The 23,048-nt window shown below is 37.3% G+C and overlaps 1 protein-coding gene across 1 annotated transcript; it reads right to left on the bottom strand.

Moving 5' to 3' along the window:
• Positions 1-2,618: 2,618 nt before the first annotated feature.
• LOC110602965 (ethylene-responsive transcription factor 4) lies at positions 2,619-3,714 on the bottom strand. Its single transcript, XM_021740587.2, has one exon. The coding sequence runs from the start codon at positions 3,619-3,621 to the stop codon at positions 2,863-2,865; it is 759 nt and encodes a 252-aa protein (XP_021596279.1). The 5' UTR covers positions 3,622-3,714; the 3' UTR covers positions 2,619-2,862.
• Positions 3,715-23,048: the final 19,334 nt, after the last annotated feature.

The following is a 23,048-nucleotide window of genomic DNA, read 5'->3' on the forward strand; positions in this document are numbered from 1 at the left end:
GTTACCTCAAACCATACTTCCATTGTTAAAGATGATGCAAAATGTCGAGTTGATTTAATTTAGAGATAAAATTTAATGTTAGGGTTGACGGATACTAAGATGTTGAAATATGGGAGTGAGTTGAGAACCTTTGTCCATCGAAAAAGATTCAAGTTGCGATACTGGATCAAACAGACCCTACAATACTGGATCGATAAATATTACTGATAAAATTTTTTCTCTTTCGACTCCATGATAGATCTGACTTTCTTCTTGATCCATTATATGGGTCTCTCAATGTTTTATTTGACGAAGGGACCTGCAAAATAGAAAAAAAAAATGGTCAGGGATCTACCGGGATGTTCCGGTGGAAACCCTCCGACGTTCAAATCAGATCTTATGGATTAGAGTCGCATTTTTGGGTAAGAGTTGCAGAGAGAAAATAAAAGTGGAGTTCAGGAAGGAGAAAAGAAGCCGATCCCTTTAAAGAGAAGACCCCCTCCTTTTTACCTGCCCCCGTTCCTGCTATTACGCTACATGTCTATGTCACTCAGACTCGTACGTACGGACGTGTCAAACCCCCTTCTCCACGCTAGGTGGCCATTTAATTCACCCTGACACGCATGCGAATAGGGTTGGTGAGTGATTGGGCCTACTCCTCTATTGGGCTTGTGCTCGTATTTGATCCGGATTGTCCTGGGTCGCTGGCTCAGGCCCGTGAAGTCGAGCCATCTTTCGAGCATATGATCTGATGGACTTTGGACCTGTGGCTTTCTTTTGGATCCAATCTTATTCTTGGATTAGAAAAGATCTGGGGGGTGATAATTACAATGTTGAGGCAATTAGTCGTATTTTAATTGGAGTTAAAGAATTATAAAAATTAATTAATAAATCTTATTAAAATTCAGTAATTTTATAGTAATTTTTCTTGAAATTTTTGAATTATGAATAAAAAATATTTTTTAAAAATAAAAAAACATTTAATATGTACGCATATATGCAAATTGTTATGTTACTTTCTAGAAGCGAAATGCGAAAACGTACGGTTTATATAATTTGTCAATGTAGTTTCTTATTTTAGTCAAAAAGATTGTACCAATAAGAAAGCATATATGGGAAATTCCTATTCAAGGAAAATGTGTTGTATTTTCCAATTTGTAAAAGTAGTTGTTTAATTTTATTTATTTTTATCTGTAATTTATTTTCATTCCAATAAAAAAAATAACTCACTCAGTAGATAAAAATTTCAGCATAAAAAAGCTTCAATAATGGAAAAATTGATGAAAATAAATGAGAAATCACTATGGAATTGAAACTGAAATACTGATAGATATTATATATTAATGAAATTTAAAGAGAGAAAGCCACACAAAAATTTACAGACTTTTTATCCTATAGGTTTTAGAAAATTTATTAATTTATTTTTATTTTAAAATTATTTAATTAAAAAAAGTAAAAATTATATTTTAATATAAATATTAACTATACTGATTTAGTATGCTAGCAAGTGTATCTAAATAAATTTAAGAGATTTCATATTCTACTCGACAATCTCTGATTTTCGCTTAATTCATTTAATATTTAAATTAAAATATAAAATAATATAAATATTAATTTTTTTATTGAATTGATCTAAAAATTATTATTTTTAATAATATTAAGTATATTTTTTAAATTAATGTGAAAAATAAATAATATATTTAATACCTCCTAATAACCAAAAGGTGTATTTGCTTTACTTCCACTTTTAGCTGCCCTTTGTTCCCATACACCACCTAACATTATCCCCTTTGATAGCGCCAAGGTAAAAGGTAGCATCAAGATGTTTTCTTTTTAACTCAATTAAAAAATTTTAAATTTTGAAAAATAAAATTATTATTTTGTTGATTTTTTATTTAACTTCAAAGCCCACTTTCTTAATTATAAGAAAAATAATTTTTTTAATTCAATTAAATAAATTTTCAAATAAATTTATTTAATATTATTACATTTCGATAAACAGTTATATTCTCGGCATTTTGTATCAAACAAGTAGTTATTGCATCAATTCGTCTCTCTAACTAATCCAAATCAGAAATAAATAATGTTTTTTATGAATATTTAAATAAAATTTTGATAATATAAGAATTTTTCTAAAGTTTATAAATTGATGTTAAGCTCCTAACGAAGACATAAAGCCACGTGGTGGCGAGTACGAGCATTAGTAATATCGCAATCCAAGTACGCTTCCCGACAAATCTTAAGAGAACAACCTAAACCTCGTGTGCCTTGTCATCACTGACACGAACATCACCACCAATATGTTTCCCTTTGGCAACCCGGCCATTTTCGCCGGCGGGGAAATTAATTAACATTAAAGAATCGATGCATACCCAAAATCCTTCTCCCCAAGCATTGATTGCTGATCCATAAAATCTATAACTAATATTGCTTATCAATTATTAGAAGCATTTATCCCGCAAATTAAAACTCTTTAATTTTTAGTTCAGTAATCTTTTGATCAACAGTCAAAATTCCTCACGACACAGACATCACCGGCGGTATGTTTCCCATAAGAAATCCGGCGACGGTGATGAAAAGAACCAAATTTTTTAGAAAAGAAAGGACATATTCCTATAAATCCATTGATTAAAACTGCATTTACGGAAAGAAAATTGATACAGTAGCTAGTTATCAACAACAGGACGAGACTCTGTTGCAAAAAAAGAGATCAGCCACTACGTATACAATGAAAAACTCTTGCTTTTTTGGATTTTCTTTTTCTAGCCTAATTTAATTCCTATCTGAGAAAAATAGGAAAAAAAAAATTCAAAGATAAAATGAAAAAGAATTATTGAAAACGGATGGGCATGGGCTCATCTCCTGCCAAAAATCAAAACAACATTAGACGATTTCTGGTTTCGGAGGGAGATTGAGATCGAAATCAAGAGATCTCCGTGGTGGGTTGATCTCACGTTGGTTCAAATCAACGACGGAGGATGAGTCTGAATCACTCTGGACCACTCCACCAACGCCATTTCCAGCAGTTGACATCGTCTGATGATGAAGATGTTGCTGTTGCTGTTGCTGTTGCTGTTGCTGATGATCAAACAACAGTCTCTGATACTGACTCTTCATCATCGCATCGAAATAAAGCACGTGTTGATGATTCACCATCGGTGCTGTAAAAACACCGCCTACCGTCGGCACAGGCTGAAACGGAAACCTCACAGCAGCAGATGGGCCGAGATTAAGATCCAAAGGCGAGGTGGATTCCATAATCCGACCAGGCGCCTCCCGGCTCGATGACTCCACGGTGCTACTGGGGCTGGGGCTGTCATTATTAGAGCCAGTATCATTCTTCTTATTGACAATAATATTCCTGTTCACATTTTCATTCTCCAGCGGGAAGTTAGTCTTGGCTTTAGCGCCCCGGAACTCTCGGGCGGCGGCGTCATATGCTCGAGCGGCTTCCTCAGCCGTATCAAATGTCCCGAGCCAAACTCGGCTTTTCTTGCCGGGATCCCTGATTTCAGCGGCGTATCTGCCCCAAGGCCTCTTCCTCACTCCCCTAAAATGCACCTCCTTAACTCCAGCAGCAGCAGCGCCGGCGCCGCAGTTACCGTTAGGTTTAACGGCAGCCGTCTTGTCCCTCGGCGCCATCTTAAACAATTAAGGGGTAGAGCAAGTGGTGGTTCCTATTTTGTAAAGCGAAAACGAATATGAAAGGAGCCGATAGCTAGGAAGGCAGAGGAGAAGGGTGGTTTTATATAGAGCGTGGGAGCAAGGATAGGGGAGAGGAATCGGCGAGGAATTGATGGTGGGGGCACACAGTCAACGAGTGATTTGACTGAGAGGGGCGGCTGGGGATGGAGGATTACGTGGCATGTGGGATGTTGAGAGAGCAAAACAGATATACGGACTATATCATCATCATTTAATTATCCAACGGCTGTGATTGCACAATGCATTGAGTGCGGTAGCATTTATGGGTCTCCCACTCTCTCTAATCAGCGCGTGCAAAAAAGAGAGAAGAATAATAAATGTGTAATTAACGGGGCGCGTGAGGGGCGGCGATGAAGGAAGCAAAAGTGGTAATAAGAAGGTTGAACAAATTGTCGGCATATTCTGCTATCTCGCCGCGTGACTTGGATCGGTTTTGATTAGATTGAGAGAGAGAGAGAGAGAGAGAGAGAGAGAGAGAGAGGGGCTGCTTTGGTTGGTTTCTCTCTCTGTGTGCGCCTTTTTACAGGCTTTTTGAAGCCCACGCCTCTACTTATCCTTTTGAACCGCTCGTGTGGACCAACAAGAAAGAGTTCGGCCGCTAACCAATCAGAAATCGTCACGCGTCCCTTGTCCCATAAGCTTGTTTAATGCTTAAGCCTTGAGCCCTAACGTCTGCTACCACATGATTTCTGACACCCAGTTTCAATATCAACCGACAACTTTCATTCTCTCATCTTCCCATTCTTTCGTGTATTTCACGCTCCTCTCTCCCCCACTTAACCACCTCTCGTACTCTTTAATTATTTTTTAATTAATGAATTTTATTTTTTAATTTAAAGAAAAAATGGTAAGAAAAGAAACTCTGCTTTTTGCTTAATTGGTTCATGTCTATATTCTAATACCACCTATTTAGCAACAGGATTCGATGTGAGCTGCCTGAGTTATGACTCCTTCAAAGGCAGTGATGACAGTATTAATTAATTAAATACAACATATATTTTTAATATATTTAAATATCATAATTTATTAATTATATTATTTTTTCAATTTACTTCTGTCAGTCATTTTCTAAAAATTATTTTATCTCAAATAATTTGCCATTTTAAAAGACAAAAATAATGATTTTTTTAAAAATTTAACTCTTATCCTTACAAAACACAAACACTATTTTTACAATTTTCTAAAACAATGTTTCATTATTTTCATTTATATCTATTAATTATTGATGTTATAAAATAATTATATTATAAATTATTACTGTATAAAATAGAATTACATTATAAAAATCTGATAAAAAAATATGTAATTTAAACACCGTTATAATTTTATTAAAATAAATTTTAAATACCGTTATATTCGATCTTTCATTAAGAATGATGTGATGTTTTTAGCAATCAAACTCCAACATCGTTGCTGTTGTTGTAATTAGCTTATATGTGGTTATGGATGTTGAATGATGTAGTTAAGGTATGAAAATAGGGTGTGTTCATACATGACTTGAGGAAGACAATGGAGCCATTAAATGAGAGCCAAGAAAACACAGAAATGGTAGGTCCAATGCGTTGAATGTAAGAGTTTATGACATTTACTGACATGTCCTGCTCTGATTCTCTCCAACAAGCAAACCAAACCAAGCATATAATAAAACCCTTATTATGCTCTAAATCATGCCTTTATTCTGGATATCTCTAGAAATTTGCAAGAAAAGTTACTGTTTTCTTTTTTAGAATAAAAAAATTTAACTCTAAAAATTCAATTTCTTTTAATTTAAAAAATTTATTATTATGAAATATATATTTGTTAATATTATTTCTTATTAACTAATGAAATAAAATAATTAGAACATATTTGTGCCATAAAAATGTATGATATTTTTAAATAATGTCGATTTTGTAATGCTTCCTGGAAGAAGAACCACCGTAGAAATATTCCATTTATTTAACAATAATAATTATTTTAACCAGTAATATGAATACAGAAGCATAGTATTTCTTTTGTCGGAAGTTTGAAAACGAAAAGAAGGCATACTAAATGTCCACGCGTCCAAATTGACTTCATTGACTTGAAAAAAAGAGAGAGGTACCATCTCGATTTGATTTTTTTATAGCTGCATCCACAATTGCATTAATTAAATAAGTTCCCAAATACAAATGTTATTTGGATATTTAATTTAATTAAATTTTAATAAAATGAGTTTTTTTTTTTAAATAGAGATTTGAAATTGATGAGTAGAATTTGAAATATTTTAAATTTATTTAGATACACTTACTTTTAAGCTAAACTTGTGAGTGTAATAAAATGAGTTTTAATAGTTATAATTAAATTTAAAATAAATTTAAATTTGAAAAATAATATATATTATGAATTTATAATTTTATTTATAAAATATTTGCTTTATAAATTTATTTATATAAATAATTAATTTAATATAAAAATATATATTTTATAATAATATTTATAATTTTTTTTTATATATTTGTATTTAAAAATTAAAATTTAAATATTTTTTAAAAATTAATATCACTAAGATTAGTTTAGAATGTGACCGGAATAGAATTAGACTGTAATCGGTTAGAATTTATAAAAGAAAAAATATGAGGCGATGGTAGTTATCCAAAGCAGCTATTCAGACACTTAAATTAGTGTATTGAAAACAAAAAGAATGTAATGAATTATTTAGAGTTCATATAATATTAAAAATATATATATTTATTTTTGTGATATTTTTTTATATTAAAAAAAATGAATATAAATATAATAATTACTGAAAATCTGATGATAATGTAAAAAAAAAGAAGATAAATATAGTATTTTTTGAAAATTCAACGATAATATATTGGGCTGCTTGATATTATCAACTAATAAATTAGTGATTATGTGATCACAAGCAAAATGAGAATGTGCCGGATAACGGTAACTCTATGCTAAAACTCGGTCTATTAGAAGAGAGCGAGTTTTGATGATAGTATGAATGTTAAAGTGTCTGATCTCCCTTCCTTTCATTTATCATATTCTTATCACGTGAATACTATTTTGTGGTAACAATTTATAACTGATTTTCAATGAATATTATATAACATTATAAATATTAAAATTTTAAATAAAAATTATTAATAAAAATATTTTTTTTATATAAATTATTAATTTCATATACCGATTCATATAACAAGGAGTCGCTTGCCATCGTTTACAGTCTTCAACCATCAGTAGAGATAAAAGATGAGAATTAATATGTCGTACTATAATATTTGTTGATGGATGTCGTCGGTTGAGTTTCATATATTTTAAATTTTTAACAGTTAAATAATTAATTTTATAAGATATAATTATTAAATTCATATATATATATATATAGGTATGTTAAATATTTAGTAGTTAAATAGTTAAAATTTATTGCTTTAAAAAAAAAGTTAAAATTTAAAAATTAAAAATTTATATTTGTATAAAGGTAAATATTAAAAATTAATTATAAAAATATTAAAATATTTCAACTTTTAAATATTTATGCCATGGTTGAATCTAACAAGACGGAGATATAGTTTTGTGAAAGTCCAACATACTCACGCCAGCAGGACGGACAGAACAGAACTCAAACTTAATTGATGAAAATTCAGCTCAACTGATTGGATGAATAAGTGAAGCAAAGCGGTTGCGTCTATAATTCTAAAATTATGTTAAAGCGATTTTAGAATATCATCAACGATCTAAATTAACAGTAAAAATAATTAAAATATTAAGTGATTTTTTTTTTTAATGTAAATACGATGAATCATACAAATCAACAAACAAGAAAAAAGCCATTTCAAAAGAAAAAAAAAAAAAAACAAACAAGAAAGAAAATTGAAAGCTCAGACAAAGCATGAAACACGTTGATAGTGGCATAACAGGCGTTAAGATGTCTCTTCAAGTGTAGACATCTGAATTCTCCACAGGTTCTTTGTGGCTATTCTTATCTGCTAGAGAAACTCCAAGCTTTTCAGCCTCTAGCCACCGTTTGGGCCTGCGTCCACATTTAATTATTACTCCTTTTTCTAATTATGCATGGCCAGAATAAATAAATAAATATTAAAAAAAGTATATTATAAAAAATTGCAATAAATACTAGACAAGGGTTAATAAAAAAAATCTAAAAAAAATATAGAATAAGATGCTTGCTTGATTCTAAATATATTATGATGATTTGAGATTCAGGATTTTACAATAATTTAATAAGCTTGTAATGGGGAGATGGTGTTCTCCCTTTTATTCTTTTCTTTTATCTGCTAGTAATGTCTAAAGGTCTCGCTATTATTGGGTCACCTGTTTCTGTCATACGGATATGTACGTATTAAAATATCAGGCGTCTGTTCTATATTGAACGGCTATTTAATTCTTTTCTGGCGCGCATGCGGACGGACCTGCTAGGCAAATGGGTTGGTTATTCTTCCTCATAACTGAGCTGGAGTTGAAGAGACTAAGACTCAGGGGAGGTCCGATTTTTTGGCCAAATAATCTGATCCAGCCCATTTAAGAAGCTTAACGACCCTTGGATTAGTGCTGTCATCATGGGTCTGGACTCGTAATAATGAAAAACCAGCGGCCATCATATTATTTAGCCAATTGATGTAATATTATTATTTTGATCAATTATCTGCCATATATATTTTAGTATTTATAATAAACCAAAATTATTAAACATTTAGATCCTATTTATTTTATAAAAAATACTTTTCTTAAAAATATTTTTTATATTTTAACGTTTTAATGACTTCAAAAATTTAATTAATAGAATATATTTTTTAATAAAAAGGTAAATGATTTAAAAAATAATTTTCTCTTTAAAAAAAATTATTTTTCATATTTTTAATATTCTTATTAAAATTCTATATACAAATTTCTTAATAAATTTTATTTTTAAATTAAATTTAAGTAATAAAAAATAAATTATTTTATTAAAAAATATTTTTCTGTAAATATTTTACATAAAAAATTTAAGTAATTACAATAATAATGTTTAAATGAAATTATCAAAATGTTAAAAATTTTTGACTTATTGTTTAGATTTGTTTGGATATATTTAATATTTTAATTATAATTTATGTATACATTTAGATCTAAAAATAAAATTTACTATTTTTAGCTTTTTATTATAAATTAATAATTTTGCCATTTCTAAAAAAATAATAATTTAATTTTTATAATTTAATTTTATTAAATTAAAAAATATATTTTAACAGATATACTTTTAATTTGAGAAAATTAAAATATATTATTAAACTATTAAATTTTAAAAATAAAAAATAATTTATGTAATTATTTCCGTAAGGAATTGTTAGCTGACTGGCGTAGAGAAGTTGCTAACAAGCGCTGTAGCCCAGGCCTACGCTATACCTCAGCTAAAAGCCACGCTGAAATGATGCGATTTTGAACATTTGAAATTGTCGTTTTGTGTCACCTTCGTTCTCATTGACTTTATTAGTGACGGGCAAATGGGTAATTTTTATTTCTTTTTCTTTTTCAAGGATTCTATTTCTCCATCCAAACCAAATGATTAAAATAATTAATTTCAAACTAATATATCAGGATTAGATATCTTTCACACTACTAGATTCTTCCCCCCTATGGCCTATCATGCCTATCAGCAATCAGCCCGCGTTAAATTCCACAAAGAGCAGCCTCGTAATCGTACGTACTTGTATTGCCATTTTCCAATGTGCAATCAGAAGTTGTTCAAACTGGAACTCTTCTTTTAACTTGTTGGGTTATGTCTCAAACAACCAATATTTTAAAAGTTTATTAGATCATAAATTCTGATAGTTTGTATATATTTATAGTTTCATTTTTTAATTTTATAAAATAAAAATAATTTTTTTTTAATTTTTATAATTATAATTAATATTATATGATATTTATCTAAAATAAACCATAAACTATCATCTTATATCATAATAAAATATGATTATATGTCAAGTGTATGATAAATTTATACGCGATATCACTCATAAAAAAGAGATTGAAATTTCAAATTAGTTTTAAGACGGTTTCAATCTTCAAATCGGATAGATTCGCTCTCTTAATTTCAAACGAATCTCTTTAAACAAATTACTCCATCAGGTTCTTTTTACGCCTATAATCATAAGATTTTCGACTAATTAGCCGGTTGAGATCCTTCACCGACGAGCCGATCATACTATTATCCAATTTTTAAAAAATATCATATTAACTCTATCTTTTTACGATATAAAAACTAAACGATCATAAAAATAAATGTACGTTATTCCACTACACAAATATTCTCTAATTCTTTGTTTACCACTTTTTATAGTATATTGACTTCAGTATTAGAGTGACTGTCATAAGTATCCACCATCTTACCTTTTTTATCTTACAGAATTAGCCAATCCGATACACCTCCATTCCAATTACGTAATATTTCTGCAATATTAATATTCAAATTATGAAATTGATTTTTATCTATTTAAATTCAATACAATCAGCAACCTCACAATCACAACATCCAGAAACCAGAAAATCAAGTGCATCACATGCATTATAAACAGCAGAACCATTTGCATCAACATCCTCAACCGCATCATTTGCAATAGCACCGTCAACAACAACTCAGCAACTTCAAACTGCACCGCATACAATAACGTCATTTGTAACAACACCATTACAAGTAGTTGATTCAATAATCAGATAAATATATTAAATTTAAATTATTCAAAATCAATTTTGTTTCCGACTATAATTGCAATTAATTAAAAAGATCGAGTTTTATTATATTAAATTAGAAAATCAAATTATATATATGAAAAAATAAAAAATAAAAATTTTAATTAAAGAGGTCTATTTTAAATATTGTCGCTAATGGGACAAACATCGAATCGTGGCGTGGGAATGGACTTGGAAAATCTGTGCTCAAAGTCGTAGACTTTTGTTTTGTTCATGTTTAAGGTGTGGTGGCGTTACTGACTTGAACCGCGTTTGATTTTTGTTTCAGCGCTTTTCTTTTCCGAGAAAGTTCATTTATAGATGCCTGCCTTTCTTTCTTTTCTCAATTACTATATTCATGAATGGCTGCCTGTTTGGTCCTTATGCTTCATGCTTCTGAATTTATTTCCATTTCGCTTGAACGGTGGTTCCACATTTAACTACTGTTTAATTCAATTACAGGAAGTTTGCTTTTTATGAAATAATTTAACTGAATTTAAAAAAATAAATTGCTTTTACTTTTCTTGTAATAGAGAAAGTATGGCCTTTAATTTTTTATAAAATAAAAAAAAAACTATCTAAACAAATAAAATTTTGACCCTTTTTAAAATTTGAAATTTTTTAATTGAGGTAGCCATATGCATCATTTTCTTCTTTCCACAAGCGTTCATTAGTCTTTGGGGGGGCTCTCTTTCTTGCCTCTGGTGGTAGATGCTTGGCTCGATTGTAAACGTTTCATCCTTCTTTTTCTCTAGCATTTGATATTCATTGCCAATAGCTAATTTGGCACTGCATGTAGTTTCCTTCTCGTTTCTCATTACTTGTCGTTGGTTCTAATCAATTTCTAGCCATGGGTTGCAGGATGATGGCGGTGCTCTTCTTTGGGCCTTCAGTTTGGTGGTTATGGTTTCGACTACGATTAAGGGCGTATCCTGTTCTATATAATCTCCAATTGGCAATGGCAACTGGAGGCTTAAAAGGGTTGGCGATGCATTTCTAGATTTACTATTAAATATTAATCAGAGAAAAGTCCATTAGCACTTGAAAATTGGGCTGAAAAAGTCGCCACCTCGTGGGTTTGTGGTTGATCCAATTCCCTGCACTGGACTCTGCTAAATGAAGTTATCAATTCTCTCGACTCCTCAGCGAAGTAAACCATCCTCTTAGAAGAAATGGCCCACTGGACTATTGGGACAAATTTATAACCAGAAGGGAATTTCTATATTAAAAATGAATTATATTTGCTTTATTATAAATGTCTTTTTTGTCTTTTTTGCCCTGCATTTTATAAAGCATTTGTCAAGGCGCTCAAGGGGCACCACTCTAGTTAGGGGGAGGGGAGGGGGACTTGATCCGGATCCTCAAGGATCAAGGCAAGATGTCATGGCCAACCCATTTAAAGGTTGTTGATGCTTTATTATAAATGTCATGAGGTTGGCCGGACCTGTATCAGGGTTTGAATTGATACAAGACTTCCAAAATTCACTCAAATAATAAGATATGTTTTTAAATAAAATCATATAATATAAATAATATAATTTAATTATTTCCTATATATTTTTGAGAGTTTAATTTAAATCAATGTACATTTCAAAAATAATCATCCTTTTAAATATTATTATTTATGGTATGAGATAACTTAAATAATTAATTAGAATAGTAATAGAGTTTCAAAAAATAAGTTAAAAAATAATTAAATTTATTTAACTAATATCTATAAAGAAAAATACAAGTTAAGACTATGAAAGAAAATTTCCCTTTTTGACTTGAGGAAAAAATATTTGAATAGTAATGCGTATTTGATTCAGTAAATTTAGATATTAAATATTAAAATAATTTTCATATGTATTATTTATAACATAGTATAATATAATATGAAATACACATATCACATTTAAAAATAATAATAAATTTTGCACAAAAAGATAATGAGACCCACACAATGTATATTTTATATGTAAGAAAACTGATCCTACCACAAAACTCTTAATCCAACAAACCACAACTCTCTTCATCCAACAAATCTAGTGAGAACAACTCAAATTGATTTCTATAAGGATCAGACTCCAAACAAAATTAATTTAAGTTGCTATGCCCGTCCAAACTATATCTATAGTCTATTACATATACACTTACGCATCCGACTTTGAATTATCCCAAGGTGATGTTCACAAACAAATAAGAATAAATAATGATGCAATAATTAAAGTATATTTATATATAACCTATATATATATAAATATATCAATATTTAATTCACAAATTTAATGATTCTACTACTATTAGTTCGACTATAAAGAAGAAGACAACAGGTACCTATTACCTTTATAAAAAAGAATACTTGAAAATGTTTAGAGCATCTGAAATTAGTAGAGACGACTGTAGAAACGACCATTTTCTGAAATAGTCCACCGAGTACTTCGATCTGCTTGAAAATATGATTCCAGTGTTAATGAACTATTGATAATCTAAATACACTTTTAAAATGTCTAAGACTCACTGGTCATAAATTTGAAGACAATTTGTCGAACTTCTTTTTCGATCATTCAATATCGGCACATTGTAGTTACTTAGTAATTTGGCTTATGAGTTTATTTGTTAAAGAAGGAAACAAGAGAATATGAGATAAGGATAGAGAAGATGATATAGGTACAATTCATGTGCTAATTACAAGATGTGCAACTCCATTTGCATTGGTGATACAAGTTCTCCTTAGCTGTGTCATTTGAGAAAAATCATTTGTATCAAATGTCATGTGGTCTGTGGCTATAGAATCAATAACCCAATTGTAATACCTGGCTAGACTCCGGTATCGAAATTCCTACCGTCCGGTGGAATCTCGGATGTCGGAAGCCTCTAGTAGGGTAGAAACATGTTTTCATAAAATGTTTTAATGTATTTTATGGTTTTAAGTAAAAAGGAAATGAGTTTTTGGATGAAAATAATCTTGGAGGAAGACCCAGGTTCGGCCGCCGAACCTCAAGTTCGGCCGCCGAACATGCATGCATTTCGGGAGAGCCTTAGGCCCCCGAAGTCATAAGTGAGGGAAGTCCAGGTTCGGCCGCCGAACCCCATGTTCGGCTGCCGAACTTGCATGCGTTGCGGAGGCATGTTCGGCTCCCGAATGTGGCCTGGCCAGCCACCTATAAAAGGGTCTCTTAGCCGAAACGGGTGAGCTTTTCTCCCCATTTTCGGCCAAGGTAAGCTCTCCGCCGTCCCTCGCCAATCTTGAGTTTCTTCCTTCCATTCTTCATGATTTTTATGAGTTGCAACTTTGTTTTGAAGATTTTCGAGTATAAAGCAAGTTTTGAAGCTTTGAAGTTCAAGAAGCTCAATCTCTCCCATCTCCGAGCTAGGGTCGTTCTCCTCTCGATCTTCAAGAGGTAAGGGCCGATCTTGAGCTCATTTTATGTTTTAAACAAGTTTTAAGTTGATTCATGGGGTAGAAATGTATGTTTATGTTAGTAGAGCATTATTAGGTTTTATGTGTTTTATGGACAATGTATGATGGTTGTGGTTGCCTGATGTGTTATAGTTGGGGTTTAAGATAGTTTGAAGCCCCTAGGAGCTTATGTATGTATTTATGCATGTTTTGGTTGAGTTATGTGCATGATTGAAGGTTTTGGGAGGCGAATGTGCATGAGGAACCAAGTTTCTGCCCTTTTGGCAGAAACCAGGTTCGGCAGCCGAAGGACTTTCGGCCGCCGAACCTGCCTGGGAGGCCAGCCTTTCGGCTGCCGAAGCCTGCCCTTGAAAGGAGACTTTCATCTCTGGAGGGCACTTTCGGCTGCCGAAAGTGCCGCCGAACATGCATGAGTTTCGTCTCTGTCTGGGAGTTTCGGCCGCCGAAGGTGCCGCCGAACCTGCCTGACTTTCGGCTCTGGAGGGACTTTCGGCCGCCGAACTTGCCGCTGAAAGTGCCCTGTTTAGCCTTCCTTTGCATGTTTTGCATGATTGTTTTGAGGTATTTTAGGGGGTTTTTGGGGGATGTTTTTAGAGTTATGTTCTAGTTGTTTGGTCCCTCATTTGAGTCCACCTGTGTAGGTTTAGACCCGAGGAACCGAGGACCCCAGCAGTGAGTCAGCTGCTTCCGTCAGTGTCAGAGCTAGCCAGAGGTGAGTAGAATAAACCTTTACGTTTTAAAGCAAATCAATTATAAAGTTTTGAGCATGTTCATGCATCATGAATGCCATGTGATGATTTAGGTTGTTTGCATTAGAATTCACGAATATGTTGCATTGCACATTTTAATGATGATGTGGATGGTTATTGGATGATCCTTAGTCCTCGATATGATGCGATGTGATATGATACGGTATGGTACGGAAGTCCAGGTTGTACCCATTCTACGTCCCTGGCACTATGTAAGAGAAAGTCCAGGTTGTACCCATTCTACATCCCTGGCACATTGGAATGTTATGTTATGTTATGTTATGTTAAGAGAAAGACCGGTTGACCCATTCTACGTCCCGACACTTTGGAATGTAGAGGACTCTTGGTGACAATACCATCCGTGATGTGATTTACCTGTGATGTGATGCATTCCATTATAGGATGTATTTTAAATGTTTTATTATTCTGCTCACTGGGCTCTAATAGCTCACCCCTTTTCCCTAATCCCCCAGGGTTGCAGGTACAGGCTAGACAGAGAAGTCAAGGTGAATGAAGTCTTGAGTTGTAATAGATAGAATGTGGATATGACAAATTGTATAATGATGTAAAGTTATGAATAGTTATGTTATGTAAATATTGATTATGAGATTGAGGTTTAGAAGTTGTGCTTGACCGAGTTTGCATGATAATCCCTCTTGTAAGCATGATCTATGTTTCATGATGCTTATGTTCCACCAAGCTCGTGTATGATGAAATGTCCCATTGGAGCATTTGATGAGAGCTCCAGAGTGGGGTTTATGTTTATGTTATGTATATGTTTATGTGTATGCACAGGTTGAGCTTGGAAAAGAAAAGAAAAGTTCAAATTTTTATGTATATTCTTGATCATGCATGGGATTAAACAGGTTTACAGGTTGTATGTCAGGCTTGCTATGGGTCCCGGCGGCCTTAAGCCGACCTGGATCCTAGCGCCGGTAGCGGTCCGATTTTCGGGTCGTTACAAAATGGTATCAGAGCCCTAGGTTCATATGGTCGGACCTAGAGTGTCGGGCTCATAGATGTTATAGCAGGTCAAGCACAATAGGAAAGGTCATGTCCACTAGGATAGGATGTGGAGTCCTGTCTTGTATGATGATGTGAAATGCCATGATTATATACATGTGCATTAATGCTATGGTATGAATGATATGTATGTGATGCGGGTTCATGTGTGCCCACATGAACCATATGATGCTAACACTTATGTGATGTGTACTGTTTTTCAGAAAACAGGATGAGAGGAACTCGTCGATCTGCACGATTGACTGGAGTACCACCTGAGGATGAGGGCACGAGTGCCCGTCCTCCTGCATTGCCTAGGGCAATGTCTAGTAGGTCCAGCAGAGAAAGAGCAGTTAGAGACCCTAGAAGGTCTTTGGATCTGGGAAGGAGCAGATCAGTGAGGGGAACAGTTCAGGGAGGAATGTCAGAGGATATGGAGGATGAGATGGATGTGGACCAGAGGAGGGATGGCAGTTTAGGAGTGAGCATGTCGGAAGAGGGAATGGGAGAGTCCCAAGGAGGCACCCAGGCCTCGGGATTTGTTCAGCCGCCTCACTACTCACCCTTTTCTCAAAATCCCGGGTATTCGATGGGAGGTATTCGATGGGAGGTACATCGGATTACCCCTGTAACAGCCCGGAAACCGAACTGTCACCGGCACTAGGATCCAGATCGACTTAAGGTCGCCGGGACCCGTAGTAAGCCTGCTATCCTGTGTATACCTGTAAAATCCCATACATGATCAGACATTTGCTGTAAAACACATAAAACTTTTCTTCATTCCAAGGCTTAACCTGTGCATGCAATCTTTCTATTCTCTACTAATCCCTACTAGAGCTCCTCATGGCCCTAGGCGGATCAAACTCATCATGTTAAGCCTGGTTGTGCTCATACAACAAGAAAGAAACATACATAAACTGATCATGTGACACTACAAAGGGATTACAAGTCTTATAAATCAAGCACCATGTTAGACACTACACACATCTCTATACAATTACATGTCCACACTAGCTATTACAATACTCTGTACTCTTCCTGTACCCTGCTGAGTTCTCTCTGACCTCTGAACCTGCACAACTAAAGTTAGGGGAGAGGGATGAGCTACGATAGCCCAGTGAGTAGAATAGTAAAATAACAGGTGATAAAACATGCTCTCATGGAATGCAACATATAAGCACATCACCTCGGCCGGACGGATCAAAAATCCCTCTATCTCATCTGGGGTACCTAAGTACCATGTGCCTGGTCCCCGTAGGGCTGTTCCAGGTTTTTGTGTTGTGCCTGGTCCCCGTAGGGCTGTTCCAGGTCTTCCTCTGAGGGCTAATGAATCCTCACGAAGTCCGTGCCGTCTCACATAAGCAATGTACAAGGAGCAATGCCAAGTACAAGGATAAATGCAATGCATCATCTTTGTGTACACTAATGCACTCACCCTATAGCATAGTCATGATGCATGAAGCATGAGAAAATCTCAGGTATCATATTAAAACATTAAGTTAAATTCCACTCACCTCTGGTTATCTTTGCACTGACACTGCAGGTTCTGACACTGGACTCACTGCTGATTTCCCTGATTCCTCTGGTCCGTACCTACACAGGTGGACTCAAATGAGGGACCAAACTCACTCAAGAACATCTCTAAGAAACGCCCCAAAAACCCCTCTAAACAAACCTCAAACCTCACATAAACCATGCAAAAGAAAGCTGGACAGGGCACTTTCGGCGGCAGGTTCGGCGGCCGAAACCCCACTCCAGAGACGAAACTCATGCATGTTCGGCGGCACCTTCGGCGGCCGAAGGTCTCGTCCAGAGACGAAACTCACACACTTTCGGCGGCCGAACTCCCTCTTTCGGCGGCCGAAAGGCTCTTTCTAAACCGAAAGCCTAGCTTTCGGGAGCAACCTTTGGCAGCCGAACTGCCTCCACAAAGGGTTCGGCGGCCGAACCTTCCTTCGGCGGCCGAACCTGGTTTTGCCCGAAGGACAGAACCCTGCTCTGTTTCATGCAAACTTTGCCCAAAAACCTACAAACATGCATAGCAACTACTCCCAACTAGCATATACACATAGATATGCACAAAGGGGTCTAAAACTACCCTACAACCCCAAACAAACATAGCACATAACACTTAAACATGCTGGAACACCACAAATCACCAAAACCTCACCTAAACCTACACATGCATACTACCCATACAAACTACATAAAGGCTTTCAAAATCATCAAAGAAGCTCAGGATCTTCACTTACCTCTTAAAGAACTTGAGGATGAAGGATCCTAACGTGGAGATATGAAGAAAAGCTCTTCCAAAGCTCCAAGTTTCAAACCTTGGTTCTTTTGCTCAAAACCTTCATAAATCACCAAAACTCTTAAAACTCTTGAAAGATTTGATGAAAATCATGAAAAACATGAAAGTCAACGTAGGAGAGGCTGGAACTCACCTCTGGCTGCAAGTGGAGGAGAAAATACCCTCCTCTCACCGACCTTTGGCCCTTTTATAGGTGGCTGGCCAGACCACCTTCGGCAGCCGAACGTGAAGCCGCAACCATGCAATGTTCGGCGGCCGAAAGTGACCTTCGGCGGCCGAACCTTTACATTTCTCCCTTGTTGCTTTTCTTTCAAAACTCAATGCTTTTCACACTTCAAAACATGAAAACAAGTGAAAATACGTTGGCAAACATATGTATGACCCTTCTCGAGGATTCCGACACCCAAGATTCCACCGGACTACAGGAATTCCGATGCCGGACTCGAGCCGGGTATTACAACCCCAGCTTTAATCCTTACCCATCTCACATGCCATACCCATCTTACTACCCACCAAACCCACAGTATCCCATGTACCCACCTCCACCTTACTATCCAAATCCAGCAAACCCTACCCCAGGGGATGCTGTACCTCCTCCTCCACCAGCAGAACCCACAGTACCAGAAACCCCAGTACCTAAGCCTAGCTCATCTGGTGGGAGCAAGGTCAAGATGACCGACTATATGAAGTTGGGTGCTCCTCAGTATGAAAAAGGGGATGACCCATTTGTGTATCTTGAAAGGGTTAAGGTGATCACAGATGAGATTGGGGCTGATGACAGTAGAGCCATTCAGATGGCTGGGTTCACACTCAAATGTAAGAAGGCCCGAGAGTGGTTTAAGAATTATGTGAACCCGAGGGTGGACAGCATGTATTGGGAAGAGTTTGCAAACGAGTTTGCAGGATGGGCTTTTCCCGATAGTTCAAGGGAGCTGAAAATGATAGAGTTTGAACAGTTGAGGCAGACTGATGATATGAGTGTAGATGAATTCACAGACAGATTCTTGGAGCTGTTGCCATTTGCAGGGCAAAATCTTGACTCAAACCAGAAAAAGTCAAGGAGGTATATCATGAAACTCCACTCCAGGTATTCCTCCTTGATCCAGTCAGCAGATAGGGAGAGCTTCCATGCCATAGTGGATATGGCCCGGAAAATGGAGGCCAGTGCTATCATTCAGGGAATAGTTAAACAGTCAGTGGCACAACCCTCTGGTTCTAAGACCTCAGGTTCTTCTTCTTCTCTAAGTGCAGCAGCTTCAGGTAGCAAAAGGTGGAGTAACACCACTAGGAAGCCCAAGAAGAACAAGTTCTGGAACAAGATCAAGTCCAGTCTGGGACTAGGGAGTGGCTCAAGCTCTGGTGCGGATAATGCAGTATGCAAGAAGTGTGGAAAGCCACACAAGGGAGTTTGCCGGGCTAGGACAACAGCCTGCTTCAGATGCGGGCAAGAGGGACACATGGCTCAGGAGTGTCCTAGGACGGTACCTATGGCTCAGTCCCAGCAGACAGCTTCAGGTAGTGTTGCGCAGCCAGCAGCTCCAGCCACGACTCAGGCCAGTGGCAGAGGCAGAGGGAGAGGGTCAGCCTCTTCTTCAGCGGGTTTCAGAGGTGAAGGTCCATCAGCTCCAGCACGGATCTTCACGATGACTCAGCAGGAGGCAGATGCATCTAACACTGTGGTGGCAGGTAACTTAGTCATTGGTTGTTCAGATGTATATGCCTTGATGGACCCTGGTGCATCTCATTCTTTTATTGCTCCGAGAGCCATAGAGAGGTTGGGTTTGATGATCTCTGGGTTAGAGTGTCCTCTCTGGGTCAGTGGACCCAAATGTGATCCATCAGTGGCAGAGTCAGTCTGCCAGTGCAGTCCAGTCTTTGTTGAGGGAAGATGCCTTTCCGCCGACCTTGTGGTTCTAGACTTGACAGATTTTGACGTCATTCTAGGGATGGACTGGTTATCTACCCATGGTGCTACCTTGGACTGCAGGGACAAGGTAGTCAGGTTCAGAGGTCAGGATGGGTCTGAGGTTGTCTTCAGGGGAGACAGGAGGGGTACACCTAGAGGTCTGATATCAGCTCTTCAGGCTCGTAGGTTGCTTAGGAAGGGATGTCAGGGGTATTTGGCTCATGTGAGAGAGCTTAGCAGTCAGGTTAGAGAGCCCGCCTCGGTGCCAGTGGTCAGAGAGTTCTTAGATGTCTTCCCAGACGAACTACCAGGTTTACACCTGTTAGGGAGATAGAGTTCGAGATAGAATTGATGCTTGGAACCCGACCGATCTCTATCCCTCCCTACAGGATGGCTCCAGCTGAATTGAAGGAATTGAAAGAGCAGTTACAAGAGCTGGTGGACAAGGGTTTCATCCGACCGAGTACCTCACCTTGGGGTGCTCCAGTGCTGTTCGTGAAGAAAAAGGATGGGTCCCTTAGACTTTGTATCGACTACAGGCAGTTGAACAAAGTCACTACCAAGAACAAGTACCCTTTGCCAAGGATCGATGATCTATTCGACCAGCTAGCCGGAGCGGGTTGTTTCTCCAAAATAGATCTGAGATCTGGGTACCATCAGCTGAGGATCAGAGATGAGGATGTGCCAAAGACGGCTTTCAGGACCAGATATGGGCATTTTGAGTTCCTTGTAATGCCATTCGGGTTAACCAATGCCCCTGCAGCATTCATGGATCTCATGAACAGAGTGTTTAGCCAGTACTTGGATCACTTCGTTATTGTCTTCATAGATGATATCTTAGTGTATTCCAGGAATGCAGAGGAGCATGCCCATCATCTGAGGTTGGTTCTGCAGACCTTGAGGGAACATGGCTTGTATGCCAAGTTCTCTAAGTGTGAGTTCTGGCTGAGCAGCATTTCATTCTTGGGGCATGTAGTGTCAGAAAATGGAATAGAGGTGGACCCCAAGAAGACAGAAACTGTGGCTAACTGGCCTAGACCCACTTTAGTGACAGAAATCAGGAGTTTCTTGGGTTTGGCAGGTTACTACAGGAGGTTCGTTCAGGACTTCTCAAAGATTGCAGCTCCTCTGACCAAGTTAACCAGGAAGAATCAGAAGTTTGTGTGGACCGACCAATGCGAAGAGAGTTTTGAAGAGTTTAAGAAGAGGTTGACTTCAGCACCAGTGTTAGCTCTGCCATCTAGTAATGAAGACTTCTCAGTGTATTGTGATGCGTCCCGTGTGGGACTGGGTTGTGTGCTAATGCAGAATGAAAGGGTGATTGCTTATGCTTCTAGACAGCTGAAGAAGCACGAGTCGAATTACCCTACACATGACCTTGAGATGGCAGCAGTAATCTTTGCACTCAAGATGTGGAGGCACTACCTTTATGGGGTTAAATGTGAGATCTTTACAGATCATAAGAGCCTGCAGTACATCCTGAGTCAAAGAGATCTGAACTTAAGGCAGAGAAGGTGGGTAGAGCTGCTAAGTGATTATGATTGCAAGATTCAGTACCATCCGGGTAAGGCGAATGTTGTGGCAGACGCCTTAAGCCGGAAATCACTCGGCAGTTTGTCCCACATATCGGCAGAGAGGAGACCAGTGGTGAAGGAATTTTACAAGCTCGTTGATGAAGGTTTTCAGTTGGAGTTGTCTGGTACAAGTGCTTTAGTTGCCCAGATGAGAGTGGCACCCGTGTTTTTGGAGCAGGTGGCTAAGAAACAGCATGAGGACCCAGAGTTAGTGAAGATTGCCAGGACCGTTCAGTCAGGCAAGGATAGTGAGTTCAGATTCGACAACAAGGGGATCCTCCGCTATGGGAGCCGATTGTGTGTACCAGATGACATAGGGCTAAAAGGAGACATTATGAGAGAGGCTCATAATGCAAGATACAACATTCACCCCGGAGCCACCAAGATGTATCAAGATCTGAAGAAGGTTTATTGGTGGCCAGCTATGAAGAGAGAAGTGGCACAGTTTGTGTCAGCCTGCGAAGTGTGTCAGAGGGTGAAGCTGGAACATCAGAAGCCGGCTGGAATGCTTAACCCGCTACCTATTCTAGAGTGGAAATGGGAAAATATAGCTATGGACTTCGTAGTGGGGTTACCGGCGACGTCCAACAGATTGGACTCCATATGGGTGATTATGGACAGACTCACCAAATCTGCTCACTTCATCCCTGTCAGGAGTGGCTATTCTGTGGACAAGTTGGCGCAGGTGTATGTTGATGAGATCGTCAGGCTGCATGGGGTTTCTGTTTCAATAGTATCAGATAGAGGGCCCTAGTTCACCTCCAGGTTTTGGCGGAGTCTGCAGAATGCCATAGGTACCAGGTTGGATTTTAGCACTGCTTTCCATCCACAAACGGACGAACAATCAGAAAGGACCATCCAGACGATAGAGGATATGCTTAGAATGTGTGTGCTGGATTTTGGCGGTTCTTGGAGGCAGCATCTACCCTTGGTGGAGTTTGCCTACAATAACAGCCATCATGCTAGCATCGGGATGGCTCCATATGAGGCTTTGTATGGGAGGAAGTGCAGATCACTTGTTTGCTGGGAAGAGGTTGGAGAAAAGGCCTTGGCAGGGCCTGAGCTAGTAGAGATCACCAGCAGGGTGGTACCCATAATCAGAGAAAGGATCAAGGCTGCTGCAAGCAGACAGAAGAGTTATGCAGACATCCGCAAAAGACAAGTAGAGTTTCAGGAGGGGGATCTGGTATTGCTCAAGGTGTCTCCTATGAAAGGAGTGGTTCGCTTTGGGAAGAAAGGTAAACTAGCCCCACGATACATCGGACCCTTTGAAATCTTGCAAAAGATTGGGAATGTGTCGTACAAGCTGGATTTACCTGCTTCAATGGAAAGAATCCATCCGGTTTTTCATGTTTCAATGTTGAGGAAGTTTGTGTCAGATCCGGGCAAGGTTCTTAGTGAGCCTGATGTAGAGGTCCAAGAGGATCTCACCTATGTTGAACAGCCAGTACGGATCATAGACACCCATATTAGAAAGCTAAGGAACAAGAAAATCCCGATGGTAAAAGTCCTATAGAACCACCATAATATGGAAGAATGCACCTGGGAGACACGGGAGTCTATGCTCCAGCAGTACCCTCATCTCTTTTAAGGTTAGATCTCTATGTGATTATGTGCTATATATGTATGCTATATTGATTGCTATGCTTGTGCTAGTTGAGGAACATTCGGGGACGAATGTTCTTAAGGGGGAGAGAATGTAATACCCGGCTAGACTCCGGTATCG

This window comes from Manihot esculenta, chromosome 16, assembly GCF_001659605.2.
Source record: "Manihot esculenta cultivar AM560-2 chromosome 16, M.esculenta_v8, whole genome shotgun sequence".
NCBI lineage: Eukaryota > Viridiplantae > Streptophyta > Magnoliopsida > Malpighiales > Euphorbiaceae > Manihot > Manihot esculenta.